The 26,442-nt window shown below is 49.3% G+C and overlaps 1 protein-coding gene across 1 annotated transcript in view; it reads right to left on the bottom strand.

Annotated features, from left to right (window-relative positions):
- The window catches only part of KDSR (3-ketodihydrosphingosine reductase), a 32,851-nt gene extending 6,634 nt beyond the window's left edge, over window positions 1-26,217 (bottom strand). The window contains exons 1-8 of the mRNA XM_037156402.2: window positions 25,994-26,217; window positions 23,410-23,499; window positions 21,501-21,557; window positions 18,447-18,512; window positions 18,160-18,255; window positions 11,006-11,197; window positions 5,483-5,566; window positions 2,286-2,369 (exon numbers count right to left, since the gene is read on the bottom strand). Of these exons, the coding sequence (XP_037012297.1) occupies window positions 2,286-2,369; window positions 5,483-5,566; window positions 11,006-11,197; window positions 18,160-18,255; window positions 18,447-18,512; window positions 21,501-21,557; window positions 23,410-23,499; window positions 25,994-26,101 (777 nt within the window). The 5' untranslated portion in view covers window positions 26,102-26,217. The remainder of the gene's footprint in view (window positions 1-2,285; window positions 2,370-5,482; window positions 5,567-11,005; window positions 11,198-18,159; window positions 18,256-18,446; window positions 18,513-21,500; window positions 21,558-23,409; window positions 23,500-25,993) is intronic.
- Between the last annotated feature and the right edge of the window lie 225 nt (window positions 26,218-26,442).

Here is a 26,442-nt window from a genome sequence, read left to right on the forward strand (position 1 = left end):
CGTAACTTTTTCACTGAGTGACATTGGCAAAAAGCTGGCTTCTTAGCACGAATCACAATAGTGGCCCCTCTTCACCGCCACACACACACCCGCTGTGATATACGAAGAAAACAGAAATTCTGAAAGACCTTGTAAAACTTTAAAATTTGTTGTTTTTGCTTTAAGATGCCCTTGATAAGGTGGTGAAATGGATTGTTTAATTAAATCCCAACCCCGGAGGACATGTCTTCTTGGAAGTGAGCGCCCCTCTCCCCACGGCTTAAGTCATGAAACCCGCTGCTCTGCCCGTGGAACGGCCACTTTCCACGCGAGAACCACCGGCAGGCAAACTATGGTCCCGCACCCTCCGTGTTGGGGAGATCTTTTCTGGAAAATTAATGAAATGCCCTGTCGTGTTAAGAAAAATCGGCAGTGTTTACGGCCACTGTTAAATTCTGAGTTTTCCATGCGACCGTCAGCTGCCCACTAGATGAAGACTTTTGTAAGAGCAGCGGCCACATTAACAAATGCAAGTTTTTGGACAACTCAGTGAACCCATATTTTCCGAATGACTAATGCATGCCGTTACAAAATCATGAATGGGTCCAAAACATTCAAAGTGCAAAGACCAATGGACTTTCCTGCAACAGAGAACAAAAAGTTCATTAACTGAGTTTCTAACACCACACTGCAACTAACCTTTAAGAAACTACTCTTTATCCAGTGTGGGTTTCCAACCAAAAAAGCATGCCCATGGTGATCTGAAAATTTTGTGAAATATCCTTCTCTCTTCTAAGTATGTGTCTGTGTAAGGCCAGGTTTTCTCTGTATCCTTCATTCAAAACCACATGTGACAACAGAATGAATATGTTCTCAGAAGCGGCTCGGAGAACCCAGCTGCCTTCCAGGAACACACACAGTGAGGCGACCACTGCCGTGTAAAACTAAGCCTCTCCTTCCACCAAAGGTTTGTTTTGAGAAATGATTACGGTTGTAAAAATGTAGCGGGTTTGTTACTGTTCGTTTAAATGGGACTCATAAATGTTTGGAAAGTTACACAGTTTCCACTTGTAATATGGCAAATATAACCCACGTAAGCCAAAGTTCTCCGGGGTTGTCCACCCTTGAGAGTACAAAGTGGTCAAGAGGGGAAGAAGCGTGACCACCGCCAGCCTGAATGAATCCTGCTGCAATACAAAGAGAGGTTTCAGATTATTAAAAACCGAGTGTTTGCTTTGACCTGAGATAAGCAGGAAACACAAAGTCCACCCTATCCACGATGCCCTCTTCCCACGCCTTTGCCCACAGCAGGGCAAAGTCCTCCCATGTCTGCATGCATTTTCAGAGCTCAAGACTTCTCGTATTCCACTCAGGTTGGCCTCAGGCACAGCATCCCGACACCTCTCGTTCCAGGGGGTCCTCAGATTTCCTAAGTTCGGCCTTAAGTTTACAGACACGCCCCACGCCTGGCTATTTTTCCCTGCGTGTGGGTTAACAGGAATGTTGTCCAAAGCCTCCGGCGCGTGTGTTGTTCTGCAAAACAGCACGTGGTTTCTGAAGATAACCTTCTTGATTCCACACGAACTCCGTAGCCCAGAAGCACAGTATCTGGGTTGACAGTGGGAGGGCCCAGGGGCCTGGCTGCACTTTCTCATGAGTGAACATTTGGGAAAATGATTCTGGGAAGCAGGGAGGTGAAAGGAAAACCCACGAGTCTGGCAAGGTACCTAAAATGATGTAAAACTGAAACTGCTGTGGGGAAGGAGGAGGCCGCGGGCAGCAGAGAGTGCACGGAACGTATCACTGATGTGCCGGCCTCGTTTTTTCCCCAAAGAACCAACGTTCTCACACCCAAAGCAACCAATCTGTCCCTAAGGTCAGGATACAATACAGGCTCCAGCAGAAGAAAGGCCTGCGTGAGTGTGCCTGGCAGGGTAATAATATGGGTGTAATAACTGATAGTTGTAATTCAGACATTTCACCTAGAACATCACATGGTGTGCTCGCGTGTGCTCTCGTGATGTTCCAGAATCACATGCTTATGATCTTGTCACACAAGATTCTGCAAGAAAACGGGGGCGTTATTTGTGCCGGGCCCTGTAGAATTCATTTCCCAAGAGACTGCTAATTAACATGGAATCAGTAACTTTCTCGGGGAAGAAAAGCACGGTCTCACACTAGATGTGATGGAGTTGACCAAAAGTGTACAATCGTTGTTTTTTTTTTTAAATAGGCCTGGGGACAAAACACCTTTTCGGGAAGTACAGATCGACAGCTATCACTAAAGAAAACCAGGACTGACTTACCACAGCGTCTTTGACGATCTGCTTGGCCACTTGCTCTGGTGGGCAAATAGACGTGGTCTCGGAAATAAGGCGGGTTTCCAAAGGCTAAAGTGGAGAACGGACACATCAACACCATTACATTGGGAAAAAAAATCAATAAAATGCTTACAGCCCTCCCTGCCCCCCTCCCCCTGGTTTAGACATAAGTTCAGTTTTCTACCTTTGAGTAGGTTCCTATTTTGGGAATTAGGTCCATCTGGATTCTCCGTCAGTTCCTACCTGGTCCCTGTACAAACTTCAGCCCAGAACCCGAACCCAGACACAGAGGCCCTGGCCGCTCTCTGTAGGACGTGGGGTCTCGGCTCCCAACGAGGACCATCAAAGCGTGAACGAGAACACACCCACTGGTAGGAGAGACCAGTAACTTCCTCTCCTGATCCTCACTGCTGGCCAGACCCCGGCCTGTAGGGTTTCCGCAGAGCCGAGACCGGGTGCCCTGAGCAAGTCTGCTCATAGGCCTGCACCCCTGCTGTCACCGTTCTCCAGGCCAGTGGAGGAGTGACACCGGGAAGGACAGCCACAGCGCCATTCAACACTGCAGCTGTTTCTTAAAAGGCCAGGAGGAGACTGGAAGATAAAATACAGAGTGCCTGGTCCCTCCTGTGGCTCTGTGCTTGGTACTGGGTCGGGGCAGGAGAACCCGCCATCCTAGCCTTTTGTTAACTGTCCATCACCGCTGCCACAGGGGTCAAAAAGCTTCTGTGAATTCGTAACTGGCAGTAATCTCTTGTCTTTGAACATTTCTGCCTTAATGTATATTATAGCTACCTGTGTGTTTACAATTTACCTCCTAAATTCTTTGTGGACGGGGTCTTTTTCCCCCCCCAATTAAAAAAAAAATTTTCTTTGCAGCGATGCGCATGAACACTCAAAAATTCCTTAGAAGGGGATTCATTACAAGTTTCAAAACTGAAGCCTTAAACTGCACGAAGTTGTAAATTTTATTTACTGTGCCGGCTGAAAAGAATTAAAATTAAAACCAGAATGTATCTTCTTAAAAAAAGAAAGCAGAGCACTTTATTAAAGCTCAGTATTTCTTGATAAACCTGAATTAGGAGAAAGGCCCTTTTGAAGGTGCCACGATTCATTCTTCCAGACCATGAGGCTGGTATAACCACACGGCATTAGACACACATTAGATTTAAAGGCACTATGGCGCCCCCTATGGGCACTACAGGCCAACGATGGATTTGACTTTCCCTAAGAAGTCTGCCCAACATTTTAGTGGTGGGGAAAAAACCCCAATTTAACATCAAAATCACATCTTCACAGGGAAATCACCACCCTTTGTCAGCGTTGGCTTCAAACTAAAAGACTGCTTACCAAATGCTGCAAATCTGCTTAGCAGATTCCCTGCTTATTCTGAGACAGACATTTGGCTTAAATTTACTTCTTTGAAATAGTAGTAATTTTAAAAGAGGCAGAGCCGAAGAGAAATGAATAGGAAAAAAAGCTTCTAAATCATAAACATCTTTCTGCAGCTACATGCCTATGGAGCCCAAGTGCCCGTTTTTCTGCGATGGGGATTCACACTAAGCCTCACTATGAAAGAGAAGAAAAACAAGGGTCGCCAGTTCAAGGTGGTAAGTTCTGATTGACTCCTTTCCTCCCCCCTGGGTTCGCTTGCTCAGAGTGGCTACCATGCAGCAGAGCACGGAGGAGGCTCCTCCGAACAAAACGCAAAGCTCTGTGTCCCACTCAGGACCACTGGCAGCTGCCGTGTCCCGTGTCCAGGGGCGACACGCACCCTGGAGGAGATGGAGAGCCAGAGGATGGAGACCGCCTCGGGGAGGTGCCATCAGAGAGAGACACAGAGGTCGGGGAAGTGACCCCTGTACAGAGATGGGAAGCACCAAGGGAGTGAGCTGTTCAAACATCCAGACAGGACAGCAAGAGCGGAGCCCCTGGGTGACGACGGCCCAGGCGAGCTGCTGGAACGGACTGGGCCTGAGAGGAGGAGGAAATGATGCCGGCAGGTAGGCGGCCGCGGCCCGGACGCCGGGAACCTTCTGCTAGGCCTTCAGACTCTGCTCCAGGCAGGATGCCAACATGCTCTATTTAATTTTAACTTTGGCTAGGTAAAATTAAATAAAATTGAAAATCCAATTTCTCAACCCCACTCAGCAGTGTTCTGGTGCTCCAGAGCCACAGTGTGAAAGGAGTGAAACGGCACGTTTTCACCATTCTAGAACGTTCCATTAGACTGTGCTGACCAAGAGGTCTTTGGCCTTTTTTTTTTTTACATCACGGGAGGGTTTTCACAGGGTAGTGACAAGACCCCGTGGCAAATGAACAGAAGCGGGTAGACCAGTGTGAATCTAGTAAAGTAAGTTTATGCAAAGATATCAGTTGCCGTCACTGCTAGAATGGTAGTGACACGTGCAGTTAAAAATCAACAGGTCAGCCCTGGCTGGTGTGGCTCAGCAGACTGAGTGCCAGCAAACTGAGACTCGCCAGTTCGATTCCCAGTCAGGGCACATGCCTGGGTTGTGGGCCTGGTCCCCAGATGGGGGCACGCAAGAGGCAACTACACACTGATGTTTCTCTCCCTCTCTCCCTCCCTTCCCCCCTAATAATAAATAAATAAAATATTTAAAAAAATAAAAACAAACAGGTCAGATTCAGGATGTGTTCTGACAGGGGCCCAGAGGGAGAATCTGGCTGGCTTCCGGTTTGTAGCCTGCGCCGCTGGGTGAGCACTGGGCACCAGGTAATGAGACGAAAATAACGAGGGGCATTGACAGGGAATCAAAAGTCCCGTTTTGGAAACGTTACAGCCTGAGGTGCCCATTAGACCTCCATGGGGAAACAATGGAATAGCAACTGGGTCTTCAAGTTCAGGGGCAGAATGTGATTTCTAAAGAATATCATCTCATTAGTTAAAAATACAGGCTGCAGGAAAGAAGATACCTTGTTAATTCAACAAGGACTCAATGACTATTAGCAAAACTCAGGGCCTTTGAAAATACGGCTGCATCCTCCACGATGTCGAATGAATGTTCCAGAAAGTTCAGAGGCCTGTAGCTAGCACATTAATTAAAAGGCATTTAACTTTCTCACTGATGAAAAGTGTCTGCAGGCTGGAGTGTGGAAGAAGAAAATCAGAAAAGGGGTTTGCAACGTTAAAGACTTGAGTTAGGGCACAGATGGGTGCTTACCTTTGTCTTGTTTTCTTCTGCAAACCCAGGTGTGTCTGTGTCGGGCGGGTAGGCGACAGTGACGTAGACATTGTAGGGCTTCACCTGCATTTCAGAAACAACAGCCACACCTCAGTAAACAAGACACACCTGCACGCCCACCTCCCCAACCCCCAGCCCCATTAGCCTGCATGGGGTGCCAAGCAGGCACTGGGATCAGATGCTGCCCGCTGGTCTCCAAGGGGGCCCAGGCTGACAGGGGACCCCTCAGGAGTGAAAGCACGATCCCCTGAGCCAGGAAAGGCCTCCCCAGGAAGCTCATTCAGAAATAAAGTCCAAGGCTCATCCTAACCTCCACTCCAGAAGATAGCTGATCCTAACATAGATAGCCATTCACCCCTCCTGCTGGTGCCAGTGACAAAGTGACAAAGAGACAACACTAAAAGGGTCCCCTTGGCCACCCTGCCCGCTGCTCAGACCCTGGGTTCAAGGCCACGGCCTAGGTTTGCTGCTCCGCCAGCAGGCTGCAGACGTGTTATCCTCACGCTGCTCCTGAAACTCTGGTTACGTAGATTTCATCCACAAGGTGAGCTGAGGTCATTTAGACCCCTCCCCACTCGGCCCCCCCATTTACATACAGAAACACTGTCCGGGGGCTCCTCACAGCTCCCTCCCACCTGGGACTCACCTGGCCCCTCGAGCGGTGTGGAAGAGCACCTTCTTAGGCACTCTTACCTCACTGCCATGCCTCCAAACTTCCCCCTCAAACACAGGCCCTCACCACTTCCAGAAGCTTCCCCTGATGGTCTGATGGGACATACCCTTCCCAAAGCCTTGCTCAACCCAGATTCTTAGCGACTCTCCTGGTGGTGGTTCACCCCGTCCAAACCCCTGCCGTGACTTTCTCTGACTTGGAAGTGGACAGGCAGCAGGTGGTAGGTCTGGCCACTGTGGGTCTTACAAAGGCTGAACAAACACAGCAGGACCGCCCGGGGCAGCAGCCTTGGAGCACCTCCCAGGGTCCCTTCCCATCACAGAGCCCTTTCTCCCTGGGTCCCTCCACAGAGCCCGGTTCTGCAGCCCATGGGAGGAGCCATAAGGCCCCAGAGGACCGTGCAGACCGCAGGTCCCCTGGCAGCCACCAGGGCCATGAAAGAGCAGAGGGGACGCCTGTGTCGGTGGGGCCCCAGGACGCCCAGGGCACCCAGGGCGTGGGAGCTCCCTGGGCACTGACCAGGCGCGCAGCCTCAGAGCCCAGCTATGCCCACACATGGCTCTGGATTTGGGCCAGGCGGGGAGGCTGATGAGCAAGCAGGTTCTCTTCCGCTTGTTTCTGAGGGAGCGACTTTAAAAACCGTCTCCCATGACCTTGTGCACAGACCAGAGAACTCGAATGCAGGATATAAAACTGAAAGCAACCCGAACAAGACAAGCAAAAACTCACCCAGACGACAGTACGGTGGTCACCAGAGGGAAGGGGTGGGGGTAGTAAAGGGTAAGGGGGCTCAAATACACGGTGATGGAAGAAGAGTTGACTTTGGGTGGAGACGCACAATGCAATATACAGATGATGTATCACAGAACTGTACACTTGAAACCTATGTAATTTTACTAGCCAATGTCACCTCAATCATTATTTTTTTAGATTTTATTTATTTACTTTTTTGTAGAGAGAGGGAAAGGGAGGGAGAAAGAGAGGAAGAGAAACATCAGTGTGTGAGAGCTACATCTATCGGTTGCCTCTCACATGCTCCCAACTGGGGACCTGGCCGACAAGCCAGGCACGTGACCTGACTGGGCATCGAACCAGCGACCTTTCGGTTCGCAGGCCACTCTCAATCCACTCAAGCCAGGGCTCATCTCCATGAGGAAATTTAATCAAGGGAAGCCAACAAGTGGCCATCAGACCCTGTAAAGCCGGAGGCTGGCAGCTCGGACATGCTGCCCAACAGTAAGGACTGCGGCCCATCACCAGCGGAAGACAGCATTTCAAAGCAGAGTTTCTCAAGTTTCTCAAACTCAGGGTTTTTGCTGAGCTTCCAAATAAGCAAAACAGGGTTTCAGAACAGCTTTCTCCTGGCGTGGGCACAGACGGTCAGGACTGGGAGAGACCCAGCCAACCCCTTCTGGGATGCGGTATCCTGCCTGTAATCAGGAAGCCAAATGACTCTCTCAACCTCTGCCTGGGTTCCTCCCAGTGGCTCGTAAGCCAACCAATCCATTCACTCATCCAACAAACACTTCCCGAATAATGGCTATGTGTTGTTGGCACTGTTCTAAGAAGAAAGCATACGGATGTGAGCAGACAGACAGAAGAACCCCTGCTCTCATGGAGCTTACAATCTCCTGAAATTCTTGGTCAGATAATGTGCTAAAATCTAAATCCATTAAACTATATCTATACTTTCCTTTCATCGACCAATCCCGCAACCCCAGCAGAAAAGGAAATGAGGTTATTTTGGCTTCGCTTGTCTGTGCTACGTCACTGCTGACTCCAGAAATCACCACCTGTCCTAAGAATTTACAGCCAGGACTCCGCCAGCTGGTTCCCTGCTCACCCGGCCACTGCCTGCTTCTCCTTCTGCTCTCTCCTACCCTGTGCTTCCTGTTCTCCCCTCCACAGAAAGACAACCACCTGCTCCGGAACTGATTTATTGTCAGGATACTCCCGCCTAAGGTGTGTTATTCCTAATTCCACCCCAACAGAGACACGGGGGCTGCAGAGAAGGTCGGAAGCGCTGCCGTGCAGAAATCGCGGACTTTTAGGCCACGTGGGAAGAGATGGAGCCCGAGGGGGCGAGCAGGATCCTGACAAGGTTTTCTTTTACTCGGTCTCTGCTTTTCCCGAAAGTTAACTTTTAAAATCTTTAACTGATGTATTTGTACCTAAAAGACCGACTTTTTAGAAGACAAACAAATGCAACAAAGCATTCTTTCCAAATTACTTGTACGTACTACACCTCTAGGGTCTGACTTTAGTTTTGGGGCAAGAGGAAGGGTGGAGGGGTGGACAGCAAAACTTAAGAGTTAAAGCAAAAAGGACTATCAAAAGCAGTTAGCATTTGAGCAATTCTATTAAGTCTGTTCATTCATTGAAAACCTTCCACCCTGGCCAAAGAGCCTCAATTATCCAGATTTCAAAAACACAACAGCAGATGTTTGTAGGGAAATATTTGTTTTGATGCAAGTTCTATTATGAACAAACTAGATTTGGATTATTTTATTAAATAATTAATTAAATTAATTAATTAAATAATTAATTCCCCCCAAAAAACTATTCTTCACAATATAGGTTTATTTTATTTTTTTGCGCCTATGAGGACATTTTGAATAGAGTCCAAATACAGAGGGAAGTTGAGACTGGCAGGTCCAGGCCAGCTAGCTGCACTGCTCACACTGGTCACAAAGGGGCTGCAGAGACTCCACAACAGCCACTCACATTCTTTTCCCTCTTCTTCACTAACACCTCCCTTCTGTCTTAAGCAAAACCAGGCCACCCGTGTTACAGGCATTATATGCTTTGCCCTACATTACTGAATCCTGAGGTGGCTTGCAAGACAAGACATAGTGACAAAAAGCCCTTATGGGCACATGTGTCACTTCCAAAACACCACTTCCCCTACTCGGTTTCTAAGACCAAAGTCAAGGGCTAAGGCAACCAGCCAGATGAGTGAGGCCACTTCTGACCTGAATTACAGACGGTTCTCTGCTGGTCTGCTGGAGGACAGAGGCGAGGACGGAGCCCCAAGGCTGGGGCTTTGTCACTATTTTGGTCACAAAGTCACCATGTGACTTTGAGCAACTCTATGAACTTGAAAACTCAGCTTTCTGATCTATAAGGTGGCATAACATTGTCTGCCTCAGGGATTTCAGAAAAAATGGTTATAAAAATATAATGGTTGTTCACAAAGAGACTTCTCAATGGGAAAACTGCAAAAGAAATACTGGCACTCTTGTTTGAGATGTCCCAGTTGTATGTGTCCTCTTGGCTAATCGATGGCCAATTACTGATTACAGCATTAAGCAAGTTGATGAACGTGAGATTTGGGGCTGGTTCCTTTGAAGAGAATGGCACAGTGTATTGGTCCCTCGGTGGCAGCTCAGGACTCTGTCACTGACCGGACGGCTCACCCAAGAGCAACGCTCATTCGCTATCTAGGCAAGGCGGGTCCATGTCACTTACCACCAAGGGCTCTTCTAGGGATTTTCTTTCTTTCTTTTTTTTTTAAGATTTTTATTTTTTAGATAGGGGAAGGGAGGGAGAAAGAGAGGGAGAGAAAAATCAATGTGTGGTTGCCTCTCATGTGGCCCCCCACTGGGGACCTGGCCCCCAACCCTGGCACATGCCCTGACTGGGAATTGAACCTGTGACCATTGGCTTCGCAGCCTATGCTCAATCCCCTGCGCCACACCATCTTCTAGGGATTTTCTAAATCAGGGGTCAGCAAGATATGTCTGCAGGCCAAACCAGGCCCTTTACCTGTTTTTATCAATAAAGTTTTATTGGTACCCAGCCACAACCATTCATTTACATTTTGCACATAGCTGTTCTCCTGCAGGAGAGCAGGAGGCTCTCAGGAGCCTCACAAGAGGCTTGAGTAGTTATGACAGAAACCACCGAGCTCTCAAAGGCTACAATATCACTATCTGGACCATGACAGAGAAATTATGTCCCAACCCCCGATCTAAGTTGTTAAATAGGATCCTCAAATCACACAGTTACTGTAAGAGGGCAGGCCACGGTGAATTCTCTTCCGGGTCTCTAACATCACGCTGCAGTGTTATTTCTGCAGCTGTTACAGCCGTACAATCTTGCCTTGCCTTTTCAGTGCGCCACTTTGGCCAGGTCTGCCTGAGGGTCTCTAAGCACTCCCAGGTGACAGAACTGCGGAAGCCTACTCCACGTAGCGGAGGTCCAAGGCTGTGGCATCAGGACAGGCCCTTGCTCTGACACTAATCCTGACCTCCCCCTCTGCCACAGAAGGTTCTATGAACTGTGAAAATAAAAAGGCATCACTCTTATCAATATTTCTTTCAGACGCTGAAGGATTATTTTTAGTCCAACCCTCCCATTTTGTAGATAAGTAAACTGAGAGCAAGTTCAATGATTTGTCTGAAAGCTCACAGCTAGACAGCTTCGACTCTCCCCTCAAACACATGCTAATTGTATTAGCCAGTTATAAGGACGGGTCTCTTTGTTCAAGGAACACCGTTAGATAATGAAATATCTGGTTAACCTTATTATACATGCTCACACAGTATTAGACCAATGATGTAATGAAGACCTTAGCAGTACTTTGTGTATTCAATTAAGCAACCAAAAACCTCACAGCCATTTTGCTTGTCACAACTACAATCATTTTATACAATAAAAATGTTAACATTTTAATCACAAGATGCGGGCACAGAGCCAGTGCTCTTTCACGAACGTCAAGTTTACAAATCCGTAATTCAACAGAACGACGTGTGTAAAGGAGCCACCAGTGGAAGGGGAACGCTTGCTGAGCTGATGGGAAGAAGTATAAAACCGCGGACAGCGCTTACCTCCATCTGCAGCGCTTCTGCCAAGCCCTTGATGGCAAACTTGGATGGAGAGTAGGCAGTGAAGCCAAAAAGTCCCACCTGTCCCGCCTGGGAGGACAGAAAGACGATCCTGCCCACCCGGCGCTCCTTCATGGTGGTGATGACGGCTCGGCTGGCGTACACGCTGCCCAGGTAGTTCACGCTCATTAGTTTCTGCAGGGAACAGAAAGGCCACGGGGAAGGTCAAAGCCACAAGGCTGCACACACTCCCAGCCATGTGGTCTGCTCTCCAGGTGGGAGATAGGTGGACCCCATGAATGAATGAATGAATGAATGAATGAGTGAAGGAATGAATGAACAAATGAGAAAACGACCCCATAACCGAGCCATGATGCTCAGGATCTGTTATCTGAAGTCTGTTTTGATCTGGTCTTGCATTCTCACAATGACCACAGTTCTGTCTTTGCTGAAAATGGGTCAAAACGCGTTTTCTCCTCACAGGTAATACCGTTGGACAGGCAGTGTTAGAAATGAGCTTCCAAACAGGTCCAGCCCTTTAGTTCTGAGGTCCAGAAAGACCAGAGAGAGACCAGACAGTGCCTGAGAGCCTGGGCTGAGGTCTGAAGCCTCGGCTCTACCCTTTACTACCTTTCTGATGATACACAAGAAAGCCCCGTGTAGCTGAAAACAGGGTCCTCATAACGATATTCTCTCACAGGGCTGCCGCAAGGGTTAGAGAGGGAACCCAGGTCGGGTGCTGGCCCGGAGTCAGTTCTCAGTAAATGTTGGCTTTTATATTAAACGGGTAAGATCCTACCTAAGTACCTACAGTATACTTTCTCCTCACCCTGGGAACTCTTAAAAATCTTACATTTTCACTCGAAAATCTCTAAGATGACGTGCATTGAAGTGTTTTTACGTTAAAAGTCTTGTAAAAATATCAGATCGATCGCCATGTGAAACCAAACATTTCATTGGGGGAACTTTGAGTCCATCGTGACATGTTAATTCAATAGAATGTTAGATCACTTTTATGTTGAAACAATGACCAGAAACACTGGGGGGGGGCATCTTTATTCTGTAAGTTTAAAAAAAGTAGAGGGCAGATGATGAATTTACACTGTGACTGTAACTGTTTCAAATATGAAATAAAAGCACACGTGTGCAGGCTTGAAACCAAGGAAGCAGAAAATTCTACATGACTATGTTAGGATGCTGGGATTCCCACTGCCCCCTCCCCAAATACCTTTTAATATCGTTACGCTGTTTCAATAACGACAATCCTCTAAAATGGCATTTGGAAACACGGTGGCAGACCGCATCCCAGGGACGCCCTCGGCCCCCTCAGAAACCTCCACTACAACTTCCGTGGAAAACATATGTACATTTTTAAAGAATAGGAAAGAAAATACCAGCAGTAATGGTTTGAAAGTTGAAGAACAGAAGCACAGGTGGCAGATAACTAGCTCAGCAGAGAGCCGAATGCCGAGCAAGGAGGGGAGAAGCTAAAAAGCATGAGGCACAGAACCCCAGAAGGCTCCAGGCCCTCCTGGGGGGTGGGGGCAGGAGCAGTGGGGCGGGGGCGGGGAGGGGCACACGGGGCTGAAAGACAAGAGTATGGACCAAGAATCTGCTCAAAAAAAAAAACAGTCAGATAGGCAAGTTCACCATTATAATTGGAGATTTCAGTGCCTCTTCTTCAACAGTTGGCAGAACAAGTTGGCACAACATCGGGAAGGACACAGAACATTTGAACAATGTCACCCGTGCGCTTTTCGGGTGCACACGGAATGGCTGCCGGGTAGACTACATTCTGGGCCCTAAGCTGAGTCTCGATAGATATGAAAGGATTCAAGTCGTACAAACTATGTTCACTGACCTCAATGGAATGAAATTGGAAATCAATTGAGAGAGAGAGAGATTTCTGAAAAACACTCAAATATTTGGAAACTAAATAACACGCTTTTAAATAAGCCAAGTGGCAATGCAGAAATGACGAGGAAAATTACAAAATATTTTAACTGAATGCCAGTGAAAACACTTTCTGCTGGGAAAGCAGGACAGAAAAGGTAAAAGGTCCCAAATCAATGATTTCAGCTTCCACCTAAAGAAACTATAAAAAGAGCAAATTAAAACAAAAGCAAACAGAAAAAAGGAGATAATGAAAATAATAGAGGAAATAAATGAAATGGAAAACAGGAAAAGAGAAAAGTCATAAACCGAAAGCTGGTTTTTGAGAAAAGTCAGTAAACTTGATAGACGTCCAGTCGTCCTGGTCGGGGAACGGAGAGGACTCTCTAGAGCGAGAGCAGGGACACTGCAAACTGGATGGACATGAGAAGGACGACAATGGAACACGGTGACACTACATTCAACGGCTTAGATGACACAGACAAGTTCCCTGAAAGACACAGGGGCCAACAGCCACGCAAAAAGAACCTACCCACGGAGCCATCTGTTTATTAAAGAAACAGAATTAAAGGCATAAACCGCCCCACAAAGAATTCTGCCCAACATTTAAGAAAGAACAATACTGATTCTCTACAAACTCCTCCAGAAAACTAGAGAATACTCCCCTACTCATTCCACAAGGCTGGCATTACCCCTTATTCCAAAACCAGAAAGTAACATCATGAGAAAGGAAAATATCCCTCAAGAACATAGAAATAAGACAGTGTAACCAAGTATAAATATCTAAAATCCAGTTCAGTGTTCAGCCAGAAGTACAATTATCTATATGCGCGCGGATTTTTGAAGGCGTCCCAGAAATGCAAGGTTGGTTTAACATGTGAAAATTAATGTCTGATCACCCCCGTAGATGCAAAAAAAGCACTTGACAAAATTTAACATCCATTCCTTACTTTAAAAACACTCTCGGCGAACTAGAAATAGAAAGGGATTTCTTCTGCCTGACAAACGGCTTTTACCAAAACCACAAAAACAAAACCACAGCGACCGGCACTTAAATGGCCAAAGCGGAGTGTTTTCTCCCTCAGATCAGGGATAAGACAGGAAAGCCCGTTCTCAACTCTTCCACCCAAAACTGTGCCCAAAGTCCCAGCAGAGCAACAAGGCTGTCCCGAAGACGACATTACCAGCAAAACTGTCACAGGGGACGTGACCTTCAGAGTCAAAAATCCAATGAACACTGGAATTATAATTGAGTTTAGCTAGGCTGCAAGATCAATATCCAAAGGTCAATTGTACTTCACTATAGGAGCAATGAACACTCAGAAACTGGAATTTTAAAGATAAAATTTATTCCAGCATCAAAAAGTATGAAATACTGAAAAGCGACGTGCAAGACCGTCACGCTGAAAACTACGAAACCTCACTGAGACAAAGGAAAACCTGACCAAGTGGAGGTCTAGACTGTGTCCATGGGTTCGAAAACAATATTGTTAAGATGTCAACTCTCCCTGAGTGGATCTACAGTCAACACAGCCCCGATCAAAAACGTAAATTAGCCCTGGCTGGTGTAGCTCAGTGGACTGAGCACAGGCCTGCGAACCAAAGGATCGCGGTTTGATTCCCAGTCAGGGCACATGCCTGGGTTGCAGGCCAGTTCCCAGCAGGGGATGCACAAAAGGCAACCATATACTGATAGCTAATATTTCTCTCCCTCTCTCCTTCCCGTCCCCTCTAAAGATAAATAAATAAAAACATTTTTAAATATATAAATTAACTCAATGTCCACAGGTAGAAAAAACAAGACAGCTTCAAGACACCGTAAAGAAAGGCATCGAAAGGGACAATGAAGGGAAGGAAGTGAGGGAGAGGTCCCCAAGTTCACCTCCAGGTTTGTGATTCACAGGAAGGCCTCACGGGACCCTGCCCAGCGCTGTGCTCATCATGACTAGGGTTTACTGCAGTGAGCAAACACGGAGCCACCTTGGCAAGGGCAAAAGGCACCCAGGGCAGAGTCCAGCGACACCAGGAGCAGGTTTCTGGGCGTCAGCTGCCTGCGGGCTTGCACGGGCCACGCGTACTTCCCCCTCACTGTCCCCCAGCCCAGCCCACAATGTGCAGTGAGGACTTGGGCAAGGCACTTTATGGGCACGTGAACTCCAGTAAGATGAAGACTGAGAACAAGAAGCAAACAAGAGGAACTGCAACAGAATTTATTTTGCATAAAAATGAACTCTTAGCTTCAGAAAAATGCATCAGAGGTACGTTCCAACAGGGCTCCCTGAGGACCCCTGGACTTGGCCAAACAGAGCAAGTGGCTGCACCCCAGAGGGGAGAGGGGCCTTGGGGGGTGCCGGTCCCCTGAGGCCTCCACGGGGGCAGCCAGAGGAAGATGGGCAGAGAGGGTCTCCCTGTGTCGGGCCCTGTCGCTGGAATAGAGGCCCCAAGCTTGGGGATAACGGTCCTTCCTTTTTAGGCTAGTTCTCACTGTGGGCGGGGCCTCTTCCAACACCTCCTATCAGCTGCTTGAGCCCCCTGTGCTGACCTGTCCCCCACTTCTTGGTTGCCCAATACTCTACCTCCATCCACTTCCCAACGTCACTCCTTCCCTCAAAGACCCCAAGAGCTCCTAAAAGTCTCCAGGACACAGCAGGAGGGCCCGACTGCCTTGCCCAGCTTACACCTCTTGAGAGGCCTGAGACTGAACTCCATCCTGCTCTGGGTGGCCCTCCAGGCCCCAGCAGACCCAGCTGTGTGTCTGCTCCACCCACCTGCAGGGATGCTGCAGCCCCGTGGGCCTGCTCAGGGCTCCTGGGGTGTGGGGAGCCCCTCCCACCTGCAGCCACGCAGCTGCAGGCTCTTCCATCTGAGGTCACCCTTCTCTGGGCGACCTCAGAGGCTCTTCTCTGGGACACCCCCCTCCTCCAGGTCTCAGAGCCCCCAGGCTGGGTCTCCCTCCACACCACCTGACCGGGCCCCTCGGCCCCTTTTACTTTCCCTATACCACGTACCCCAGTCTGCAATCACGCTGTTATCTGTTTGCTCCTGTGGGCCCTGCCCTGCTCACCGGGGCCAAGACTTTATTCTCTTGCTCACCACCTCCCTCCGGACCCAGAACTCTGGACTCAGGAGAGACTTTCACAAGTATTTGTGGGTTGAGTGATTACCAGGGGAAGGACGTATTTTTTAAAAGATTTTATTTATTTTATTTTTAGAGAAAGAGGAAGGGAAGGAGAAAAAGAGGGTGAAAAACATCAATGTGTGGTTGCCTCTTGCATGCTCCCTACTGGGGACCTGACCCGCAACCCAGGCATGTGCCCTGACTGGGAATTGAACCTGAGCCCCTTTGCTTCGCAGGCTTGCACTCAATCCACTGAGCTATACCAGGCAGGGCTCAGGACATTGGTATTTCCTAAGCAAGTAACACGGGCCAGGGGTCATGTACACATTATGTTACTTAATCCTCACAGCTCTGGGGGCTGTCTATCCAGTTCAGAGATGGGAGCTGGGGCTGGAGGACAAAGGAGGATGTATCCATGACACAGCCACCAAACGGTCAGGACAGAAACCATTAGACCTAAGAGGTCAAACTGGTTCAGCCTGATGCCAAAGTCCACGTTTGTTCTGCTGTGCCTACTGGGGACAGAGAGCAGCAAAAAGTTGCATGGGCGCCTGCAGGGGCGGAAAGGTGCTGGTGTGCGGACAAGAGATCGTTGTGATTGGTTATTTTTAAAATTAGAGAGGGAGGCAGGGAGGGAGGAAGGAGAGAAGGAAGCAAGCAACGAAGGGAGGGAGGGAGGGAGGGAAGGAAACAGTGTGAACAGAAGATAGAAATTTTAGAGCACAGTGAGGTTTTTTTTTAAAGATTAGAATTGTGCATTTTTTTAAATGTTTTACAAGCTTCACGTTATGATTTTCCTCCCCCCCATCTCACCTGCTTCGCACTGCTTCCCTGTCACTGACACCACCCACAGGCCTCCCCCCAGGCTGTGCGCTTAGTTTCCGCTTTTCTTGCTCACAGTGACACGCCCCACAACACATCCACCCGCTCAGCTACCTCCCCGCCTCCATGGACACACAAATGTAAACCATCCGGACCCCCGTCCCCGAGCAGACCGGTCCTGCTTCCCGAGGTCCTAGCTTTGCAACTGTGCGCTCACTTATTACAACCATGCAACCAAGTACCCTGTACCCCCTCTGCCGCCAACACCCCCTCAGGGAGAGTCTGCTGAGCAAAGGCACACGGGATCGTCCCTCCATGTCACCTCCCTCTCACGCACACGCGCACACCCTATTCTTGTGAAGCCACCTCTGAGGTCCCTCCGCCATCATGTCACACTGAGATGGCTGCTACCGCACGGATTCTTCACACAGCCACTGACACACTCTTCCGAATTCCCCTTTGATTACTCCCAGCTAAAAGCAGACTGGTTGTCTATCTTTGTGCCTCGTTGATAAAGGAGCCAGAAGATGGTTGAGCCCGAGGCAGGGCACCACCCTGCTCGAATTACATCTGGAATCTCCGGACTTGGACTTGGCTATAGATCAGAGCCCATGGTGCTTGCCCACAGCCCACCAGAAGCAAGGCGGGCAAACTACAGCTCCGGCTGGTTCCTTTTGTAAAGCGGGCATGGTTTCACAGCGCGGACTAGCGAGTGCAAAACCCAATACCACGATGAAGGCTCAAGAGAACATTAAGAAAAAGAGGGCTGGTGCAACGCCAGTCAAAAAAAAAGTGTTCTGCACTTAAAAGATTTCCAATCTGAGGTCCATTTTTGAAGAATGGGCTGAAATAAATGACTAAGAGAGGTTCCATGGCTTACCTGTTTAAAAATATAACCATGAATACGATGCCTTCGCTTTTTATCCTGATTTCAGAGCTCTTAGAGTCTGCGCCTCAACTTTTTAAATTTTCTGTGTTAAAAATACTGACACTTAACACTGAAACCCATCATCTCTTGGCTCACAAGGCTCCCTCTCACAGTTACTACCTCAGGGTCTCATGAGGGTCACCCATGTCAGACAGAAGGGGCCACTCCCATTTCACACCCGGTGACACCCAGGTTGAGAGACTCATCTGAACCCTTAAGGCTGGTCAGTCAGGGCATCAGGTCCAAAAGCTGGCGTGGCCTCCCTCCATGCTTCCAAAGCTGCCTCGCAGCCTGATCTCCTTTCATCTATTTTGTTCGAGAAGCCTTCGCCCCAGGCCTGGTTCTACTCATACTGTATTGCCTACCCTCATGAACAAAACCCGGATCTTTACTTACTTCAAAAGTCCCAACTTCAAGATCTTCAAATTTCCCTGCAAGTGACATTCCGGCGCAGTTCACCAGCATGTCCACCGGGCCCAGTTTCTCCTGTGCCTGGGAAAGTGGAGCAGAGCGGACAAGGAGAGAGAGAAAGAAGAACTCCTTAGTACAAAGGCGAAGCCAATAAATAAAATCTATGACACCACCAAACCCGCTGGGAAGATTTACCAATTTCGAACCACACAGCGAAATGGTAACAACAACAAAAGACACACAAATTCACTCCAATGAGCCCTGCCTCTTACTTGCTTTATGACATTTTCTACTTGGCTGTAGTCTTGGGAAACGTCGACTGATATACAGAGCACCACCTGTTAGAGAGAGAAGAGAGAGATCAAAGCCACGCAAGTATCGAAACTAGATTTTCAAGTTTGTTTTTTTAAATTAAGGGCAATGTTTTCCAAAAGACAAGGAGTCCAACCCTGGATACACCAACTACATTGTTGCAAATCTGTTGACAACGCAATTAGTGGACTCTGAATTTTCTCCGCATTTTTGTTTTCGTAGAAAACTATTCTGAGCAAACTCCAAAAACATGTTGGCCAGAGGGCACAGACCCCCCAGGTCTAAGCTGAGTGAGTTTGGGGATCTGATGTGCAGTGCGGGGTCTGTCATGATTAATACTGACCTGCTGTATACATGAAATACACTAAGAGAGTGGATCTTAACTGTTCCTGCCACACACACACACACACACACACAGCTATGCGAGGTGCTGGGTGTGTTAAACAGAACTGACTGCGGTAATCATGTTACAATATGAACATGTATTAAATCATCATGTCGGACACTTGAAGTACATATCATTATTATTTGTCAATTACACCTCACTAAGGCTGGAAGTAAGAAAAAATATAAAAATGCTCCACTGTGCCACTAATCTAAATGAGAGAAGGCAGGTGCACCCCCACCTCGGCCAGGAGGGGAGGTGGGAACAGCCTGTAAAAACATGTTGGCCAGAGGGCACAGACCCCCCAGGTCTAAGCTGAGTGAGTTTGGGGATGTGATGTGCAGTGCGGGGTCTGTCATGATTAATACTGACCTGCTGGTCAGTATTAACACTGGCCCTAGAGGGCCAGCTCTAGGGGGCGCTGGGGATGCTCTGAGTCTGGAAGTCGGTGGTGGTTTCACAAGTGTACGCGTCTTTAAATGGGTGTGGCTCATCGCATATAATTTCTATCTCAAGTTGCTATTTAAAAGAATACGTAAATTACACAAAGAATACATAAACTGTACATAAATTATGTAGCTCAGGCGGTTCATATCTGAACTTGTTAAAAGAGTTACAAAACTGGGAGTCGGGACTATAAAATTATTTTTTAAACAAGCTGTTTTATGCAGGGTTAGATAATTTTCTGTGAATAAAAACTGTACCGCCGACAAGTGAAATTTCACACAAAAAAGGAAGTGCTAAGATATTACCAGGAAAAAAACTCCCACAGGTGCTGTTTACGCTAAGTGTGCGACAAGTCCCTTCTGGACCCTGCGGGAGGTCAAGCTCTCTCTTGCCCACCCAGCCCTGATACGTCCCCTCGCTGTTGTGGCGGTGTCAGGAGCTGGCCCCAGGTGTACCCAGGACCTAAGCCTCTGACTGACGGGTGAGGACGGGGCAGGAGTAAGGATGAAGAGTGGAGCAGAGAGACCGCCTGGTGGTGGCAGGCAGGACTGGAGCACTCGGGCTCCATGGTTTTAGATGCTATCTCCTTCTCCCTCAGAAGTCGCATGAATAGGAGGGGAAAAAATGGGGAGAAAACAGGGAGGCTGGCTGAGCTGGAAGATATCCGAATCCAGAGAAAAACTCACGGATACACACAAGGACACAGGGGGCGAGGATTTCTACCCGCAGCAAAGAAATGCAATAATAGCACAAACACAGAAATGCCAGCCGCCCAACAAGAGAGGACTGATGAAATAAACTCTGGGGTACCCGAGAGTTTGCCACAGCAGAATGAGAAAGTGAGACAGGTTAATTCTTACCAACATGAAAGATCTCCACTATGTTCTGGTGGGAAACAGAGACAATGAAATACCACGTGCGGCCCATCAAAAAGGGAACGACCAGAAGTCAGACAAGACCAAGTGTTGGCGAGGATGTGGGGCGGCAGAAACCGGCAGCCACACGGGAGGGAGTGGAGCCACTCTGCTGGAGCCGAAGACATGCTTACACGCTCAGCCAGACAATTCCATCTCCGGGTAACCTCCATTCTTGCCGACGCACACAGAGGGCCAAGCTTCAGTCACAACAAGAAACAAAGCCAACGACAAAACCGGACACAACCTAAACTGGTACCAACTGTACAACTAACGAACAAAAGGCAGTCTATACATAGGACAGGATACCATGTAGCAGTTAAAAGAGAGTGAGCTTTATGTGGCAACACAGGAATTTTTAAAATAGTGTCGGGTGGAGAAATCAAGTTGCGAGAGAATCAAAGAAAGATGCCATACAAATCTACTGAGAAAGAAAGTGGACCAGTGGCCGGTTGGGGCTGGGAGGGCTTGGGAAGAATGGGGGTGACTGCTAACAGGTGTGCACTTTCTTTACGGGACTGTGCAAAAGTTCTTAAACTGATGGCTGTGCAGCTCTGTGGATAAACTATCTTAAACCATTGAATAGTACACACCTTAAATCCGGGAATTGTATGCCAGGCAGATAATATCTCGATAAACCGTTCCATAAAAATGATGCCATTAAGTTCAAAGAGAAGCAGCGCACTATTAAAGGTCAAACATTTATGGTCAAATTAGAGAAAAGCAAAAATAGAGAAAAGCAAAAAGAGGATCAACACAAAAATCAGGGTGGGGGTCCCTCTAGGGGTGACTGACACACAGTCAGAGCTGATGGGGGCTCGCAGAGGGGCTTCGGGGCCCTGGCCAATTCTGTTTCTAAGCCGGGCGATGCGTGTAATAACAAATTATGTGTTGTACCAATGTGTGTAGAGATATATAACATTTCATCTATCAGACAAATCCATAACCCAAAAGTGTTCTTAAAGGCCCCCTTTTCCTTAAGTGTGGCTCTAAAGTGGATCTAAATAAAGCGAAATAAATTCCCTTTCTAGTAAAGCGTCTGTTGTCAGATCATCCGTGTGCCTCAGAGTCTGTGTTTTTAGTCATAACCTGAAGTTTCAGACAATTCACACAATTTCAACTTTTTAAAAACAGCGTCACAGGTACATTACAATCAGGCAAATCTTGTATCTTTTAACAAACGATTCAGAGTTGAAGTCACCCTTCTTTTCCTTTGTGCGACTATGTTGATTCATACAGAAAAGGCATCACGAGGACAGTGGCCTTACCTGTTTATCATTAATAGAGTGCTTTTCAATTTCTTTCTTTGCCCGCAGCAGCCTGTCCTGAAAGCAAGAGAGAACAGTTAGTTCTGGCGACCGGCCCTGCATCTGCCGGCCTGTTCGAAAGGACAGCAACAGCAGTGGTCGGTGTCTGCACTGAATTCTGGGAAACACAGAAGCCAGCACCTACGTCACACAGCAACGGGCCAGTCTCTGTCGGAGAAGCTACAGAGTGTGTTCCGTCAGGGCTTCGTGACTGCAGGTCTTTAAGATCACGGCACGGGAAGGTAACGGGAAAATAAATGAGCTGCAGACTCCCAATCAGCAGTATTAATTGCTGATGGTCACCCTATCGGGTCTAATCGATGGTTTGATCTGAGATTTTTTAGTTGATGTAAGATAGGAACGACCCTATGGATATGCGATTAGAGTGCATGGGATTCCATGCCAAGGGACGGCCCAGTATGTTCCTCCTCTGCTCCCAAAGTGAGTCACCTTCTAGATGGACTGGGCGAATCTGGGCCTGGCTAGTCTCGAAGACGCTCTTCAGACAAGCAAAGCTACCCAGGTAGCAGCCTCAATTTCACTTGTTTCATGCACTTTCAAGGAGACAAATGTCAACCTACAGTGTCTTAATTTGCTCTACGAAAGCTGTAGTTCAAGTACATCATGACAGCAGAAATGCGCAAAAAGGAAGGCAATTCTCCGGAGACACACAGACGCATTCTACACGTGAATGGGTCTAGGACAAAATAACACTGTTCTACTAATAAAGACAGACACCACTCGACTTCGCCAAAATCAGAGTGAAAAAAAATCACAGGAGAAAGTAAAGGACTTCTCGATATCAGAGGCGTGGGGTCTTTCACCTCCAGCCGCTCCCAGGACCCCACATGGGCCTCTGAGCACCCAAAACACCGGGCCTCCCACCTCCTGTCCACCTGCCTCGTGCCCAGTATGGGCATTGTTTCGACCTCACAAAATGCCTCTCTATGAAAGCTGTGTTTCCATTCCCATGAGGTGGTATCAGAGCAAAACAAACTCACTGTGAGAGAGGTCAGCGTATAAATAAAGGTCGCTAATTCTGCCTTTCTTGATTTGAAAAAGAAAATGTGGATGTCCCAGCTGAATTCGGTATCCTCATTTAAACGTCTGCACCCCATGGCCAGCCGTGCCCACAGAGCCTCGCTCGCCTGTGATCCTACTCCTGCCCTCCCTTTGCATGGGGGGCACCGGGGTCCCCAAGCACCGAGGCCACGCTGCGTTGCCATTCCCTCCATCGCCCCCCTTCACGTCCTCATTCAGCAGAGACGTCGGAGCACAGAACAACAGCAGTGGACAGTACAGCCCGGGTCACTTCCCCCACCCCATGGAGCAAGAGGACTCTGCCAGAGACCCTGTGAATGCAGGGATGTGGAAGCAACTTTGGAAAGAACAACAGACCCCAAATAAAAAGAATGGCAGAGCTTGTGTAAACTAAACACAGAAAAACACTCATTATTCTGCTACTCTGCTGGGAGGGGTGAGATTCCTCTGGCGTGTGGGCTTCCCTGCATCCGGTCCTGAGCTCGTCCTCCAGGACTCAGTATCGGCTCCATCAGCACCTCCACCAGCACCTCCCACCTCCCACCTCCAGTGGGTGGGAGGGCTCTCCAGAGCCGCCTCCTTCCAGCAGGGTGAGCTACTCAACTTCCTCTTGGCCTCTCCTGTTTCGAGATCACCAGCTTCTACGGGCTCCCTACAGGTTGCTGGCTCTACATAAACACTAGTGGAGCTGATCTGTCTTCAGCCAAGCCATTGTCCTGAACAGCAGAAACAACCAGTGGTTCGGGAACGCCACCTCCACCCAGATTCCCAGTGCGGGTGTCAAGCCAGGCCCTTTGTGCAGCCTCTCGGACAGACAGGGCCGACTCACCTCGTTGCGGGCAACCAGAGTTATGAACGCTCCCTGTTTGTAGCACTCGATGGCGATACACTTTCCAATGCCGCTGGAGCCTCCAGTGACCTAGAAGCAAAGATACGAAAAGGCTCCTGAGCACCTGGCATCACCCTTCTGAGGGAAGTGTACTTAACATGATTATCACGGGCTCTAAAACCAATATAAAAAGCAGGTGAGCCCTGGCTGGTGTGGCTCCGTGGTTGAGCGCCAGCCTGAGAACCAAAGGGTCACAGGTTCGATTCCTAGTCAGGGCACATGCCTGGGTTGCAGGCCAGGTCCCCAGTAGGGGGTGCGCAAGAGACAACCACACATTGATGTTCCTCTCCCTCTCTTTCTCTCTCCCTACATTGATGTTAAAAAAAAAAAGTAGTTCTGTAGCTACTGTCACTTCTCCATCCCAGAGTGGGACGACTGTGCCATCCACAGGCCCTGCTACAGTCTGTCGCTGTCCCTGGCGCTGAGCTATACACGGCACATCTACAGTACGTTCCTCAGTTCACTGGAGGGAAAGTGGTGCCCTTTAGGTCTAGCTAATTAATAATACATTAGTCCTAGCGCTCATCAATAGGCAAGTGGATAAAGCTGTAGTGCACATCTGCAATGGAACATCACTCAGCCTTAAAAAAGGAGGAAATCTTCCCATTTGCAACAGCATAGATGGACCTTGATGATGTTATGCTCAGTGAAATATCAGTGAAATAAGCCAGTCAGAGAAAGGCAAATACAATAAGATTTCACTCATATGTGGAATCTGGGCTGTGTCATTCCGAAAGCTACAAGCAAACAGATTTTCATAATGGCTTAGAAAAATGGTAAATAAGTATGGAGTTGCCTGACCCTTGGTAAACTGAGTCCAGATGTGGGACACTACAGATGAACTTCCTTCCCCTGTCATTGCCTCCTACTACTCACTGGAAATACTGTGTAAAGGGGACCAGCTCTTTCATTACAACCTACACCTTTTACTGAGGGCAAAAGGCAGGGAGTGTGGCTGCCAGCCATCTTCAAAAAAGGAGAACTTGATTTTCCAGTACTCAAGTCAACTAAAGAGCGTTTTAAAAACCAGCTGACTTCAATGAGTACCTACCCTGTAACACGTCCACAAGGTAGCAGTTAGGGCGATAACAGAAACAAACCACGTACACAGCCGTTCTGAACCTCAGCTGCGTCTCCTACCATGGCCTGGTCTGGTCCTAACAAATCTCAAGAAAAATGATCACAGTCATTCCTCCTATGACGTTAACGAAGAGGGCAGGTATTGACATCACGTGAATCATCCCCGTCATCCTCGAATTATTTATAAGGGCATCTGAAAACTAGATGGCGAAAATAAGAAACCCCCTGGTCTATTCCAGGCAGTGTGCAGCCTGATGGGGCCGGAAAGGCCAGAGTCAAGGTTAAGTGAAACTCCCAATCAACAACTGACTCAAAATTCTCATCACTGCTTCTGGCATTACCTTTTACCAAGTTACACTCTGCAAACATAACATGTGAAAGAAGCCAACTTTTAAAGCCCTGCTTTTGTGGCAGAAGTTGTCCTGTGTGGGGACGGGCCACCTTCCGGAGTCAGCGTGACTGTAGCGTTTTGCTCCTCTTTCTTGCTTGTCCAGATTTCAAGCACATTAGAAGGACTAACTGTCCTGTCCTATCACAGCCTTGTGGGGACACTCGAGTGTGTCACCTCAGGTACCAGGAGGATTAGTGCCACCAGCTTAGTAACGAACTGTCCTTACTCATAACCTCGGGCCTCAGTGTGCCTCGAGGTGGGGGCATTCAAAGCCACCGCCAACAGAGAGGTGCTGGGCGCAGGTAGGGAGGCGTTCTGGCTCCATTCAAGACAGGTGGCTACACCTGCAGAAAGGGGACCTTTGAAGACGTGATCCTCCAGCAAGAAACAAAGCAAGCCTAGGCACATCCCCTTCATTCCTGAAGCACCTGCCAGGTGGCCGAGCTCATCTCTCTGACTCTGAAACGAGGGCACAGGACCGCCCTTGGGACCCCAGGCTGAGCTCGGAGACAGATGAGCAGTGTAGACCGGGGAGAAGCGTCCCAACGCCTCCATCCAGCCAGGGCTCCGGGCCCACTAGCCTCAGACCAATTTCCCCGTGAGTCACTCCCCAGATGCCTTTGGCAACAGATATGTCACTCCCACCAGCCATCTCCCAGCTGGGAGCCGCCTCGGCCGGTCCCGGTGGCTGGGACTCTGGTCCCCGCCTCATCGCCCCGCGCCGTCACCGACCGGTGTCCTTGACAAAGTTTCTCAGCCTCTCTGTTCCTCAGGTGACTCATCGGGAAGACTGAGGACAAAAACAGCCACCACCCAGGGATGCGCCTGGGATTGGCGAGCGGCTCGCGAGCCCCCAGAGCTCCCGCCGGGAGGAGCCAGCCGCCGCGGAGGGCAGGACGGGTCCCCGAGGCCCTCCGCGGCGACAGTGCCGGGGTGCACGGCGGCAGGCGACCCTCGTTTGGAGAAGGGGCGGTGGCGGCCCGGCGACCAGGGGGCAGGCTCGGGGCGGCCGAGCTGGCCGCGGCTGGGGCGCGCGCACCGGGAGCCACTCACCACCACATGCGCCCCGGGCAGCGCGAGGGGCTTGGGGCTGATGAGCGGGGACAGCATGTACAGCAGCAGCACGAACGCCACGACGCAGGTGGCCACGAGCAGCAGCATCGCTCGGCGGGCCTGGCCGGGGCCTGGGACTGGGGGCCGGCGGCGCAGGCGATCACGCGCGGCCGCGCAGCAGGAGCCGGTGTTTGGGTTCCGGGCGGGGCGGTGGCCGAGGGGAAGAGGCGGAGCCGGCGGAGGGCGCGGCCGCCGCGGGGCGGCGCCACCCGCGGGGACGCGGGACCCGATCTCAACGCCCCCGCGGTTCGGCGGGCCCTGCAGCCTCCCCTCGGGCCCCCAGTCCGCCCCCGGCGGCGCCACCGAGAGCGCCCCTGCGTGGGCGCGGGGACACGGCTGGTTTGCGTCGCGGGCGCGTCTTAGGACCGCGGAGAGCGGGTTTCCGGACC

This window comes from Artibeus jamaicensis, unplaced genomic scaffold (genome assembly GCF_021234435.1).
Source record: "Artibeus jamaicensis isolate MK-2021 breed Jamaican fruit bat unplaced genomic scaffold, CSHL_Jam_final contig_354, whole genome shotgun sequence".
NCBI classification, from domain to species: domain Eukaryota; kingdom Metazoa; phylum Chordata; class Mammalia; order Chiroptera; family Phyllostomidae; genus Artibeus; species Artibeus jamaicensis.